We start from the raw sequence: 16,223 nt of genomic DNA, 5'->3' as shown, positions 1-16,223 counted from the left end.
ATGTATTTGCAGCACCTGAATCACTGGGACAAATAAATTATGTAGTCTCTAAAACTCTAATAGAAAAATGGGCAAAAGACATGTACAGACATTTCACTAAGCAAGAAATTTAGTGGATAGTAAATATATTTAAAAATATTCATTCCACTAATAATCAAATAGACTTTTTAGAAAACGAGATACTGTGTTTCATCTGTTTAAAAAACAATGCTTTAATGCTGGTGAGAGTGTGCTATAAGAGTGGTGACATAATTTAGTATAATCTTCTTAAAGAGTAATTTTTCAATATAAACCAAAAGCCCTTAAAAATATTCACAGACTTTTGACCTAGTGGAAATAGAGTTCACATAAAACTGTATGTACCAAAGTCTTATTAAGGCATTATTTGTAGCAATGAAAAGGATGTTACTGTGAATGTTTACTAATGGGGGAATGGCTAAATAAATTATGATACATATGCAACCATTTAATTGAATAATTTTATTGCCATAGAAATTAGAAATACTTTTTTCTATTTTTTTTATAATTTGAAAAAAATTTGAAAGTAATAATATCTGTAAGGAACCTGTCACAGGGTTCTTTCCATACTAGAAAGTAAAAAATGGTAGTTCCCATTAATTATTACTACTGAAACCAATTATGCCAAAAATTTCATTGTCAGACAGATACATAATGTAAACAATGAGTAATAAAACTGAGTCTTTATTTAAAATGAGAATAAAAATAAAGTAGGAATAAAAATCCAAAGCAAAGACTACTAAAATGTCTATAAAATAGTCCAATAATATGTAAACTTGACTATGTTAGACTCAAATCCTTCTCTAAGTATCAAAATGGCATATTAAACTATCATATAACATAATTGGCTTATAAAAAGGAGAGTTTATGCCTGAAATTCTTATTCTAGTGGCATAAAGGTATTTCACATCTGAAAAATTCGTTTGTTTAACAGATATCTACTAAACATTTTCATATGCTAGTCCTTATTCTAGGCGCTGGGAACATAACAGGTCTCTCTGGTCATGGAAATTATATTCTTGGGAGACCAAATAATCACTAAACAAGATAAGTTTAGATTGTTGTAAGTACTATTATTTAAAACCCTATGTACTTAGTGTGACTGCAGTGGGAAAGCATTATTTTAGATGGAGCAATCCAGAAAGTCTTCCTGAAGAGGTGATAATTTGAATTAAACCAGAAGGGTAAGAAGAAATGGACTATGCAAAGGAGCCAGGGGTTATATAAGTAATTAAGATCAATATATAGCAGATAAAGTCAGGACATTTGAAGTTCAGAAGAGGAGAATAATTTTTGCTATAGATCTTCCTTTTCTGAGAAGATATTTAAATATCTTTTTTAAATATTGAAGATTTTCAGGGAGATGAAGGAATAAAGTATAGCTCTGGATGGTAAAGTGATGATTAAAATATTTTTTAAATCATTTGAGTTGAAAGGAAAGGATTATATGTAGTAATCAATATGTAATATGTAGTAATCAAGTTATTTAGTATTAACTTGTACACAATACTTACTAAGTATTCATTAGCACACGGTTAAAATAAGTTATGATTGTTTTCAGATCACTTTCTCTTTGCTCACTTAAAGCTCTATACTTTTATATCTATACTGAAAGCATTATAATATAAAAGGGTTGGTATGAATAAATCAGTTTCACATGAAAGAGGGTAAATTGGCATGAATAATGCTACATTGAAGATAATTGCTAAGGGAATTTAAATTAGATTACAATTCAACTGAAGAGAGGGATGTTATTTGACAGATGATAGTTTCTTTTTATTAGCCTGTATGAAGGCTTCAGGAGATGGAGTGTAGGATGTGAGAGTAGGGATGAGGGAGGAAGGGAACCGAGAGTAAGAAAGGCAAAGTTTAATGGAAGGCAAAATGATAGTAAGTAAAAGTGATTAGATTCATTAATCATGTGACCTAACTGATGGGGAGATCCTAATTATAGATTCTAAGGTCATGAAGAATGTGAAGGAGGTTGATAGGCCATTTCAGAGTAAAGGAATGAGAATCAGAAGGAATCTCTAAAAAGAAGATTAAACATTGAAAACAACTATATTGTAGTTTAAGGTTGGGTCATTTGGAAATAAGTTAGTATGACCAAAAAAAACAAAAAAACAAAAAAACAAAACCCAAGCGAAGATGATGCAGTTAGAAAAGGAAAAGGGAGAAATGTTAAAAGGAAGGAATTTTGGGGCAAAAAAAGAACTAAGAGTTGAGTAGTATCTATGTGTGTGTGAAAGAGAGAGAGAGAAAGAGAAGAGGAGAGAGAGTCCTTTCATGACTAAATATTTCAGATCATAAATTCTGGAAAACAGACCAGTTTCAGCCATCCACTAGTTATATTACCCTATATAAATTTTCTAATAAGTAAAATTGTGAAATAGTCCTCTTATATACAGTTGTACTGATTAAATGACGTGATCATAATATGCAAAGCTCTTAGCACAATTCCCAGCATGTACAAAGTATTATTCTTGTTAAGATCTTAATTTTTAGGAACATTAGTATTAAGTTCTAGAATACAAGATTTTAACCATATATTCTTAAAAGCTTTGCTATATTTTATTTTCTATGCCTTGATCAAGTAAAATTAAACATTATTGAAAAAAAATTAACACTAGACAGAAATATGATCAATGGTTGCCTGGGCTGGCAGGAAAATTATTGACCACAAAGTGTCACAAGGGAACTTTTTACAGTGACAGAAATACTCTGTACCTTGATTGTGGCAAGGTTGCATGATTATATACATTTGTTCAATGTCATAGAACTTTGCACTTAAATGGTGTATTTATGTAAGTATGCCTCCATAAATTTGACTTCAAAAATAACTGAAAATACATAAAATTTAAATGAATTTTTTTAATTTAAATTACCAAATAGTACCCAAATAGCACTAAATATAAGCTAGCAGAACATTTTATTTGACCTGACACATCCCAAGCAATTAAGAGCCAAGTCCCATCCCCAGATAGATTTCAGGGGGCATGGTAATGGATGGGGTTAGCCAATAACCTCGTAACACGGAGAGAAGTGATAACTACAGGAGTTGAACTAGCAAACAAAGGAAGGCCTAAATGTCTGAATCGGAAGCAGTGGTCAAGAAACCAAGAAAGAACAAGGAGGGTATTTAGGGTTGACATTTGCAAGAAGAGGCAAGACATTAACAAAGATCTAGACTCTGGATATTCTAGATATTCATTAATAATAACTAAAGGGAGAAGAACGGATATGAGAAGTAACGTTAAATTGTTTTGGACAAACTGAGTTTTAGGTATCATTTGGGGATGGCTAGGAGACAACTAGAGATGTGAATCTTCAGCTTCCAGGAGAGGTAGGAGCTGAAGGTAAGAGCCTAGAGCCTTCAGCAGGCAACATTTTGGATAATTAAGTCACTGTGATACAAATTATTTTTAACTATAGTTAAGTTTAGGACCCATTATAAGTATAATTTTTATTTCTAGTTTTACAGATTGAAAAATAAAGGTAAAGATCAGTTAATAACTTGTTCCAGCCATTTAAAGCTGGAATTTAAACTAAAGCAATTGGGCTTAGTGACAAAATCCATGCCCTTAACCTCAGGAAATGGGGTCTTTACCTATGACAAGGTAAAGGATAGGTTAAAGCCAAGAAGCTGGGGCATGTGCATTGAATACCATTAGAGAACAATGCCAGATTCTAGAAAAAGGAGAAAAGGAAGAGAGGAATTCAGAAAGGGGGATTTAATGTCAACAGAGAGCAGCTCATTCTAGTTTGCAGTTTTATTTAGAATCCTCAGTGTAATTAGTATTCCCACGTGAGCATTTGGAAGGTTGAATGACGTTCAGCCTGGTCTCTAGCTTGGGCTGATCTCTCCTGGTGTCTCCATTGAATCATCATCTGTCTCTGAGAGTGATCCTACCTAATTTTCATTCCTCTTTCTTCTCAGTGTTGAACAGAAGCATTTCAGGAGATGTCCCAATTCAGGAAACATTTAGGATGCATTCCTTTGAATTCTGAGAGGGTATTAAACTGCAGGATATTAGTCTCTCTGGGTGGTTTTTCTAATTACCTTGACTGATAACAGTCATCATGAGCACTTATGGAAAAAGATAATCAGCTTGATATCCAAGCATGAGAATTATTTAAAATCCCTATATTTAAATAGTTCCTTCTCTCACTGTACATAATTACGCTCAACTTAGGTGATCCTAATCTAATGGAAAGTATTTATTTAGCTAACATGGATAAAATTATATGACAACATGGATTAAATTATATAACAAAAATTACAATGTACTTTTTTTCCTTTTAATCGCACTAATACTACATAAGCTTCACTCATTTTATCCCAATTGATACTTCAAATGTATAATCTTTTTTTTGGAGGCTTATGTCACATTTGCAATTAACAATCATAATTTATTTTAGTAATTTTTAAAATTTCAATATAAAAAAATTTCTTTTTCTCTACTCAATTTAATTTCCCAAGCACAATTTTATCATCTTACTTGACTTGGTGTTGCTTACCAACAGGTTATTATCTTTAAAGGAAATGTGAGAGGGGCACCTGGGTGGCTCAGTGGATTAAAGCCTCTGCCTTCAGCTCAGGTCATGATCTTAGGGTCCTGGGATCGAGCCCCACGTTGGGCTCTCCGCTCAGTGGGGAGCCTGCTTCCCTTCCTCTCTCTCTCTGCCTGCCTCTCTGCCTACTTCTGATCTCTGTCAAATAAATAAAATCTAAAAAAAAAAATAATAATAAAGGAAATGTGAGATTTTATATGCATACCATCATTGAAAATATGAAGTGAAATATATCTAACAACTGACATTTATTTTACTCTTGGAAATTTGGCCATATTTATTTCATTCCTCTCTCCATTTATTAATAACCCCATTATGATTCTGCTATTCTTGGAGGAGGAACAAAGCTAGGTTCATTCTTTCACACTTTCGTTGTGGTTTGGGGGACATGATCACATGTGTTTGGATCCTTTAAAGAATCTCTATAATAGAATTCTACTTTGAATGACTTGTCACCCCTTATCTGCCTCTTTGTTGGCCTGATCGGCCTTTTTGTTGGCCTAAATTACAAGGTAAAAGATATCTTTAAGTGGCGCCTGGGTGGTTCAGTGGCTCAGCTCAGGTCATGATCTCAGGGACCTGGGATTGAGCCCTGCTTTGGACTCCCTGCTCAGTGAGGGTCTGTTTCTCCCTCCTCCTCTGCCCTTAGCCCCCGCTTGTGCTCTCTGTCTTACAAATAAATAAATAAAATAAAATCTTTAAAAAAAGATATCTTTGTTGCCTTCAAAAATATTTATTTTAATGCCATGTTTAATATAACTTATTTTTTAAAGTTTCTGTTTAAATTCCAGTTAAAGTGTGATATTAGTTTCCAATATATAATACAGTGATTCAACATTCCCATACAGCACCCAGTGCTTATCACAAGGGCACTCCTTAATCCCCATCACCTAACTTGCCCCCTCCCCCTTTCTCCCTTCTGGTAACCGTCCATTTGTGCTCTGCAGTTAAGAGCCTATTTCTTGTTTTCCCTTCTTCTTTTTGCCCCTTTGCTTGTCCGTTTTGTTTCTTAAATTCCACATATGAGTGAAATCGTGTGGTATTTGTCTTTCTCTGCCGTATTTTGCTCAGCATAGTACACTCTATCTAGCTCCACCCATGTCATTGAAAAAGCAAGATTATATTCTTTTTTATGGCTGAGTAATAGTAATATGTTCAATAGTAATATGTTCAATATCTATATATTCTTTATCCATCCATCAGATAGATGCTGGGCTGTTTCCATAACTTCACTATTGTAGATAATGCTGCTATTACATTCGGTGTGCATGTATCTGTTTGAATTAGTATTTTTGTATTCTTAGGGTAAATACACAGTCGTGCTTGTGCTGGATCATAGGGTAGTTCTATTTTTAACTTTTTGAGGAATCTCCATCCTGTTTTCCAAAGGGTCTACAGCAGTATGCATAACCACCAACAGTGCACAAGGGATTCTTTTTTCTCCACATCCTTGCCAATGCTTGTTTCTTGCATTTTTTATGTAAGCCATTCTGACGGGTATGAAGCAATATCTCATTGTGGCTTTGATTTGCATTTCCCTGATGATGGGTGATGTTGAGCATCTTTTCATGTGTCTGTTGGCCATCTGGATGTCTTCTTTGGAGAAATATCTGTTCATGTCTTCTGTCCATTTTTAAGTTGGATTATTTGGTTTTGGGGTGTTGAGTTTTATAAGTTCTTTATATATCTTGGATACTAACCCTTTGTCCTAAACAAGCTCTCATAGGAGTTTTAGAAATGCTGAAAGGAAACCTAAAGAAAAGAAAAGTAAAGAAGTAATCAGTGTGAACAATAACAAATACCACAAAAATTGATTTTGGGAGGATTTATATTGTTTCGGTTTACATTTTTATTAGTTCCATACCTTAGGTCCAACATTTTGGTAATCATAATTATCATTTCTTTTCTATACAATCTTTGTGAGATGGTTAGAGTTCTTTTTTTTTTTTAAGATTTTTTTATTTATTCATTTGACAGATAGAGATCACAAGTAGGTAGAGAGACAGGCAGAGAGAGAGGAGGCAGCAGGCTCCCCGCTGAGCAGAGAGCCCGATGCGGGGCTCGATCCGAGGACCCTGGGATCATGACCTGAGCCGAAGGCAGAGGCTTTAACCCACTGAGCCACCCAGGCGCCCCTAGAGTTCTTTATATAGGAAAAAATCGATAGACTAAACACAATTTCATAAGCAAAAAATCTAACTAATACAAAATCCAAAATTTCACCACATGTTTGGAATCCTACCATGACTATTTTTTAAAAAGAATTTAAAGTATTGATATTAAGGCTAAATACAAGTTGGAATGCAGAGATCTCAATTTTTAATGTAATGTGGGCAAATTTAGATAAGTTTTTTTTTTTAAAGATTTTATTTATTTATTTGACAGAAATCACAAGTAGGCAGAGAGGCAGGCAGAGAGAGAGAGGGAGAAGCAGGCTTCCTGCTGAGCAGAGAGCCCGATGCGGGGCTCGATCCCAGGACCCTGGGATCATGACCTGAGCCGAAGGCAGAGGCTTTAACCCACTGAGCCACCCAGGCGCCCCTAGATAAGTTTTTAATTATAGCACAAAGAATATACTGTTTCCAGTATTCATAAGAAAAAATATATGGGTCTCTTCCTAGAATAGGCCTCATTAGAGTTTTTGTATGGTAGACATTTTTATCTTTTTATGATTTAAGTTAGAATTCTCAGCATTCCTCAGTATACTTAAATTGCTATTTCTAAATTACCATAATGTAAAGTTACATTTATATTTCTTCACCATGCTCCTATCAAACCTTCCATGCAATCTGTGATTTGTAAAATAGTGGATGTAGTTGAAATACAGCTCATGGCTATGTTCATTAACCCCAGGTGTGGGACACAGTGATTTTTCATAATATGTCACACACAACCATAATAAGATGGGACAAGTCATATATAGAGGGTGATGATATGTACCACTCTGTGGATCATCTCTTCCTCCAGGTAGATTTTGTCCATCAGGAAAAAGGTGGGAGATTCCAAAGTGCTTAACACATATGGGGAATAGTGTATTAACTCTATGATTCTGACTCATGTTTCCATCTTTTATCAGTAGTTATTATACTTTCTCGTAAAAGCATTTTTAATAAATAACCATTGTTTCCTTGTCTGAGGGACTTTTACTTGAAAATTAATTTATCCTGTAAGATAAATTTTTTTTCAAAGAGACAGGAATTGTGACTAACAAGTTAAAAATAACTAAGTTATTAGAAAGTTACTAATATTTTCTTTCAAACACCTCACTGTATACAGGGTGGGGAAAAGCATATGCAGTAGAACAATTACACTTGAGCTAGTCTAAAAGATCCTCCTAGTATCCTATATTAGATCATTCTTATGATTCTTTTTGCTGGGCAAATTCTCTGATTTAATGAACTTTTCAATATAGTTTGTGTCTATCTCTGTGCCACTCCCAAGCTCACTCTTAAGATCTTTCTCTCTCTCTATTTCCTCCCTCCTTCTTTTCCTTGTCTTTCTCCTTCCCTCTCTTCATCTCATTTCTGTCCCTGTCTCTGTACACAGACACATACACACACACAGAGTAAAGTAAATTTTAATGTATGTAATACCAGGGCAAAGAGAGTAGGGATTTCTAGACCACTTTACACTATTTGTATTAATGAAATAGATATAATAATATAAAAGAACAAACACTTAAACATTATTTGGCCTCAAAATTAACCGGCCAGTTAGTTTTATAGCAGAAGGAATCATAAAAAATATCTGGTCCCAAACTATTAATTTTACAGATGTTGCATTTTATGGCCAGAAAGGTGAATGAGGTGCTTATAGTTTTAAGGCTTATGAAATTAAGACTTGAACCCAAGTCTTGTCTCATCTTTTAAACCAGTTCTGTTTTTAAGATTTTGTTCACTCCTGTGTATCAGAAATAGCCCCGTTACCCTAAGTCTGGACAGTTGCAAAGTCCCATCAACTCTGTAATGGTTATCTGCACTATACTCTCCACACACAAAGCCCAGATTTTCCCCTATAGGCTAAATGTATCCTGATTTTAAGTGTTGAAGCCTAAAATGGTACTAAAATCCAAGTCTTCTGAATAATAAAATCTCAGTAATTCTGTTTACTGAACTTAGATGTCAAAAACAGGTATACTCTGTTTCCTTAAATCATTAGGTAACTCCTAATAACATCTTAAAGTAGTTTAAATATCAATTTCTTTTGACTATAGGGAGAGGAATCTGAGCAGTTTGCTATAACATCTCCTTTGAAGGATTATTTAATGAATATGGCAGAGAGTTAGCAGAGAAATAGTAGATAGATATACACAGCAACAGGTAACCTAAATATCTAAAATAGGTTGTCAAGGCTTAGAGCATAAATTACAAGCCTATGAGCTTCAAGGTAGTACAATAGTTTTGTAAGTTTCTTTGTGTTTCAGTTAATTTCCATGTTTTTTCACTTAGGCATATGTGGAGTTCAGTCTCCCTACATTCCTAGAACCAAAGGAAACATCATTTTATAAGCAAACATATTATAAACCAAGTCACATTATATTTTCTTTCATTCCCAGTGTTAGCTCCTAGTAACCAGAGTAGAAACATCCTCAAAATTGATTGATTTTGAAATAAGCACTCCTTGAAATGTGTATATCTTAGTTACACAGTTAAGATTAAGAGCAAAGGGAAAAGAAGAGAGGCCAACCAAGAAATAGACTTAACTATAAGAACAAAATGATGGTGACCAGAAGGGAGGTGGGCAGGGTGGTGGAGGAAACAGGTGATGGGGATTGTGCACTTGTGATGAACACTGGGTGTTGTAAGGAAGCATTGAATCACTATATTGTACACCTGAAACTGATATTATACTATATGTTAGCTATACTGGAATTTAAATTAAAAACTTAAAGAAAAAGATTACATTTGTTTACACTTTAAAAGAAAATGCTCCCATTTGTCCCAGTACTGAAGGGGAAATAATCTGATATATAATTTATCATTTTTATCTCAAAATTTATTTCCATACTTTTTAAATTTAACTTGTTCCTCTGTTTGTTAGTCTCTGCATTATATGTATTTAGGCAAATAATTTAGCTAACAAAAGTGTACTTCTTATGAGCTTCTAGTACATAATAAAATTTTAGTATAAAAAGATCAAAATTTATTAAGTGATTAGGAAGAAGTGATTAGGAAGTGATGAGGAAGAAATCATTTTAAAGTAACTTTGAAAAATTTTGCTGCATATTTTCTTAAGTCCCACATTTGAAAAACCTATCATAAGGAAAATTTTAAAACATGCCAGGTCACTTTTTGTTTTAATATTCATAAAAATTGAAAAGATCTGTACTTTATTATGTTTGGAAATATTTCTCATTATACAGCATTTTCAATAAATACACCCAAATGCTTTTATTTAACAAATAAATATATATCCCTAATATAAATTAAGCAATGAAAAAAAATAAATCTATATCCCTTAGATAAATTAAGAAATGAATGGTTGTATATTTGCATTTTAAAAATTATTTAACATTTATTTCCAAAGCACCATTATCAAGTCATGGCAAAAGTACAGGTTTTCAAACAGAATAATTTGTCTTTTTTTTTTCTTCTTCACAAAAACATTATGTTTTGTGTTCTTAAAGTAATATTTTTCTTCTATATAATGCCTTTCTGGGCATTTTATAAGCTATATATTAACCCAAATAAGAAAATAATAGCACTTAATTTCAATAACCAGCAATAACATTCTGGTATATAAATCTTAATTTTTTCCCTCCCTTTGTCTTTTGTATAGGTTATATGTATACAGATTTTTATGAATATATATAGTTTTTAAAATTATCACTTATAAATTATAGTACTATATCATCATTTAATCTGTTATAATTACAAATTGCAATGTCTTTATTTTACATTTATGTATGTGAATGTATATGCACATCGTATGGTTTCTTATTCATGGATACATCATAGTATTCTGTAGATATACCACAAGTGCAGTTTACTAACTCTTATTGTTGGACATTTAGAGTTTATTTTCCTAGGCCATTACAATTTTCAAACAACGTAGCAATAAATCTACTTGCATGTACATCTTGCACATTGATTTCTTTAGAACAATCCTAGGAAGTGAAATTTCAGATTCAAAGGTTTGACCATTGTAAACCCTTTTGATACACAGTACCAAATATGTTGTATTTTTAAACAATTTATTTTTTATCATTGTACATCAGGTACTTTGGAAAACATTCATATAAATGACCATCAATTTTTCTGTCAAAAAAGCTGTCAATGACTCAGTCTGAAAAACAAATTTTTTTCACAGTTAACAGATATTGAAAGAGTTAAAATATTCAATGAAAGTCAAGGACAGTATTTTCTTTTTGAATGGCTTGGCCTTTGAAAATAACCTAACAAAATACTATGTTTCTCTTTTATCTCAAGTACATTTTTATTTATTCTTATTTCTCTCATTATATCTTATGTAGTCATTTTAACAATTTCTAGTCCTCTGACCAGTGAAAGACATTAATAGGTTATCTTTATAGTCTTTCTTACTGAAACTAGAAAAGAGACATAAATAACCATGCTTTCTCCTCTGTAATCATCATCTTGAAGTGGGCAAGTAGAGATTGTATACACTGGTTTACCTTTTTCTTTATTGCACTTTATTTGGTACATACCTACATGCATTTAAAGATTATGTGAATTTGGCCCTTTTAGCTTTGTTCATTTGGAATATGTTAATTTTGTCACTGTCATCATTATTGTCTGTAGTCTTGTTTTGTTCCTCTTCCACTTTGTTCATATTTTCTTGGAAGAAATGTTTGTAATCTAGGATTTAATAGCATAGTTACTAAAAGTAATTTTTTCCTTTCCTCCATGGTTTGGCAAAATATACTTAAATTTTAAAGATATGTTTCTACTGTACATATAGTAATAGTCTTCTTTAACCTCAATCAGAAAAATATCTCATATATATTTTATTCTATGCTCAGATTCCAATTATTATATCTCTGTGTATTTTATGAAAGTCAATTAGATTTGTTAAAGCTACACTTTATCCATATTGTTATCAAGTGTTTGGGGAGTTTCAACAGGTGCCAGTTTTATATTTCCTATGATGAATCTCTTTACCAGTAGGATACTTTTCTCTCTAAGGATATCATTGTGAAGTGTTTTTTTTATGAGAATATGTTGATAAAAATGTAGAAGAGAAATGGAAGACTTCATAAGAGCCAAACAGTTTGAAGAGAGGAATGTCTGGTTACTGTTTGTCCTAAGGATTAGCCACCTAGGAGAATTTAAAGTTGTAAGTTAAATGTATATTTACCCAAGTTTGTTGACTGTATACCCAGTAAGGTGGTCACTTGAGATTTCATTAGTTGAGGCTCTTAACAAAGAATCTTCTAATCTAAGGTCTGTCTGTAGATGGTAATTGAGTCTGGAGATGAGAGATGTGTTTGAGATTGGAATTTAGTTGATAACATATTTAAATAATTTTATCACTCTCTCTATTTACATCTTTGTTTACTTACAGCAAATACAAATTAATATTCTTCTTAGCCCCCCAGTGATTTGTTAAATATGAATGATGTTCCATAAACCGGATTCTATAAAATCTTTAAACCATTACTAAGGAGAAAGGCTTCTTTGTGAAGCAATATTAAATCAATGTGTTGTGCTTTTTTTTTTTTTAACACAAACCAAAAAACCATTTTGCTTTAATGCAGGGATTATCAAACCATGGACCACAGACCACATCAGGCCTGCTGCCTGTTTTGTAAATAAGGTTTTAATAGAACATTGACATTCATTTGTACATGTATTGTCTATACCTGCTTTCGTGTTATAGTGGCAGAGTTGTGATAGAAAACATAGTCTGCAAAGCCTAAGATACTTACTATGGGCCCTTTACAGAACAAGTTTGTCAGCTTCTGCCAATATATATCACAATGGTAATTAAAAAGAATTTGATGTAGCTTCATAGGAGGCTGATGTCCAGCAAATAGTCTAAATATTAGAAAATGCATATGTATGTATGTATGTGTTTATATCTATGTGTATGTATATATATTTAAATATGAATATATAAAATGTGTTCAAGCTTCTTTGTCTGTTGGTGCTATTTATGTTAATATACTATCTTGCTACCATGATATCAAAATGAAATTTTTTCAGAGACCTTCCCAAACACTCAATTTAGGTAATATTCTTTAAGTTCACATGGTTTTTTGGATGTGGGGATGGCTTTTTTGTTTCCCTGCCCTTGGAGAAAATAAACATATTTACCTGAGAATAGCTCTTAAGGTACAAATAATTTCAAAATTGTATTTAAATAGGCTGACAGACATTTATACTTCACTGTATTCTATATTCATATCACTCACTCAATTTTATGTATCATCCAATTTATATCAATATGACATATCCCTATTTTATAATTTGGCACAGATTTAATGAAATCATTATTAAAACAAGACTCTTAAAAGGAACAAATTGCCTCACTTTATTGAATAATTGACTTACATTTACTGTTATACTTAGAGGTCATGTAATATAGACTATACATTCTTTTATTTAGGATTTTCCTACTCCTTTTTGAATTTTTTCTTTTTTTAAAATCTTATTTTAAATTAATTGGTTTTTACTTAAAATTTGTTACCAACAAGAATTATCTGATATACAATGAGATTTTTTCAGGATAAGTATTAAAATACTTATTTTTGAATAAGCATACTTTTGTCTAGAGATCTTTACTTCAGTTTTCAGTTAAGCAAGAGCTATATATGTATATGTTTACATTCCTCCCCACACTCAGTGGTTATGAATTTACATGATGACTAATTGTTGTTGATACCCACTGAGCCCAATAAGCTATGATTATTTTTCCCAGTTTGTAGATTTGTAGTATACAATTGGGATTTTGTGAACATAATCTCATTATGCATACTTATGAGAAATGGAATTTTCCTGTAAAATCTCTTTAATAAAAGTTATAAATATAGCTTAAAAACGCTTTTCACGTTTGCTAAGATTTGCTAACTAAATTTAGTTCTTATTCTAACCAAAGTTTTTAAAGGCCCTCTTAACATCTATAATTGATGTTTTGGAAGTAGGACGTGTTATAGAGAATTATTAGTCTCATTTTGTAATGGGTTTACCATCTCACTTTCTCACCTCCTTGCATTTTTTTTTTTCCTGAGATGATCTCAGGTATACTCTGTGCCTTTACTGGCATGGTATATTCTCAGGAGTATTATTCCCAGTGCCTCTTTCTTGATGTTATTTCTAGAAAATTCAAGTTCAAAAGATCCATATGTAAGCTCGGGAAAGCTGCTCTAACACGTGGGCTAATTTTGTGAGAATAGTTTCTAAACACAATTGTAAAATTGTAGTTGAAACCAATTAGACTTACAGCTATTTTTCAGTAAATAATCAAATCCTGATGAATCACAAGCCAAAGTTTTTATTTATAGTATTACTATTGTCAAGTTTATGTGCTGTCAAATATATTCTCCTGGGCATACATGTACCAGAAAGTGTTTTCTATCTGGTTAAGATTTGTTGTTCTGTTAAAATTCATTTACATTTTATTCAGATTAAATTTTTTTACATATTTAGTAATCATGCTTTTATTCACCAAATTGCATACTTTAAATAAATCTAAGAAACAATATGACATTTTAATTTGTATGTACTACCTTTAATGAAAATACCATATCAGCCTAGCATTTCTTCTATTATTCTATTATTACATCCTGTAAGGGCTCAGAAATAAGAACTGAACATTAATTTTATGGGTTTTTTTCTACTCGATAGGTGCTATGGATATAGAGGAGAGAAATCGCCAAATGAAAATTAACAAATACAAACAGGTAGCCGGATCAGATCCCAGACTGGAGCAAGATTACCATTCAAAGGCAAGACATTTTTCTTTTTAAAAGTTGTAATATAAACAATTAATCATATGAAACCGTTAGATTCTCTTCAACTTCTGAATGCAGACTAGTTAGACACAAACATATAATGCAATGGCCCCATGATACCAAATGCTAAAATTTATAATGTGTTTTATATTCCAACTTTAAGTTGTCTTACTAAAAAAGTCATTATATAATATAGGAAATTAAAGATATGAAACTCATAAATGATCTGAAGAACAAATCTTTTAGAATTTTTTATTTTGTAGAACCTACAAGGGTCTAACGCCCTCAAAAATGTTTAGGAAGAATGGCGGTGGTTTTTCTGTACATAGATTTTTTTTTCAATTTTATAGTATTTCAGTTGATTCTGGTTTAATAATGAGTTACTAGAACAAAATATATATTCATATGAGATGTAAGTTCAAGAGGTATTTTTTAGTGAGCATCTTTTGGAGCTACTTTTTGGGAACAAGTTGAGGTTTGAGGTCTACCAGGGAAGATTCCTGCCCTTTGTTGCTTTTATATTTTCAAAACGTTTTTAGGTTCATGATATTATCTACGGGCAAAGTCATGAAAAGACTTTGCTCTGATGTACCTATTTAAGATTTAATAAGAGAATGAAAATAGCAAAATTTACTCATAACATTTAGTTACTATGTGTTCTGTGACTTAGTAATGTGATCATTGCAATCGTGTAATATTTGTGGTCTATAGATATCTGTGTATTAGAGAAAAGTAGTGTCAATTTTTTACACTTAGGTCTATTTTAACTTTACCCACTTAAACTTTAGTTCCTGTCCATTATACTCCATTATTTGGTGAAGTCATACTTACTAAGTAAAGCATAACTGATTACATTAGGTAAGCATATGTGGTCAGTATCGTACGTTTTAGTTTCCCCACTGTACCACCTAAAGGAGATACAGATTTTCACATCAACGTCATCTTCCAAATCACCAATCTCTTCCCAAAATTATGTAAATACTGACATGGTCAATGTAGGATTGTTCCTCACAGAGTTCAGATGTCCTGGAAATGACACAGGCCTAAAGCCAGAGAAAGGTAAATTCAAGACAAATAAAGCCCTGCTTTTACTTAGCAGGCCCTAAAATATTTTATTTTCTAAAATAAAAATATGAATAATTTCAAATAGGCTCAGTGAATTTCATAGAAAATAGTTTTATAATGATACAGTGTTTCAGATACCTACCAATCTTTTGAGCTTAATGTCCGAAATGGTACCTATGTCTTTTCCCAGGTACTTTGTTGGTATTTCTTCTTAGGGCTAAATAGATACACCTGACCTTTTGTGACATCACTTATACTCGAATCTCTCATTCCTTCACAATGTATAATCCAAAGGCCAAAGCATGTCGTCCTAACAAAAGAGGATCTTAAAACTTCTAGAAACATGTCTTCAACTAACAACATCAATTTTTTTTTAATCTCCTGCTGTATTTTAGGAAAGAATGTAGATGATTTTTTAAAGTACATATAATACTCTCAATAGTAGTCAATGAAGAGATGAGTATGAAGGGAAAATGAAGTCAAGCAAAACAACATAACAGTAGAAGTAAAGGGTGGGAACAAAATGAGTAATATGAGACCCTGTATACCTGCGGCTTGTGAAGCGAGTGTTTTGACTGTGAGCTTCCTAAAAAGCAGCAAAGGCAGAAGGGGAAACTGGGTCAGTTGTATAATTCCCATTGTTTATACAATAAAA

General features: G+C 32.3%; 1 protein-coding gene across 39 annotated transcripts in view; it reads left to right on the top strand.

Annotated features, from left to right (window-relative positions):
* Positions 1-16,223, top strand: part of RIMS2 (regulating synaptic membrane exocytosis 2) — a 587,006-nt gene that overhangs the window by 420,289 nt on the left and 150,494 nt on the right. For 19 of the 39 annotated variants that reach the window (XM_047727198.1, XM_047727199.1, XM_047727164.1 and 16 more), the window contains one exon: positions 14,397-14,497. The exons of the other annotated variants lie outside the window; for them this stretch is intronic. In XM_047727198.1, coding sequence (XP_047583154.1) covers positions 14,397-14,497 — 101 coding nt within the window. The remainder of the gene's footprint in view (positions 1-14,396; positions 14,498-16,223) is intronic. 39 annotated transcript variants of the gene reach the window in all.

Source organism: Lutra lutra, chromosome 4 (assembly GCF_902655055.1).
Source record: "Lutra lutra chromosome 4, mLutLut1.2, whole genome shotgun sequence".
Lineage (NCBI taxonomy): Eukaryota > Metazoa > Chordata > Mammalia > Carnivora > Mustelidae > Lutra > Lutra lutra.
This window is presented reverse-complemented; position numbering and strand designations above follow the sequence as displayed.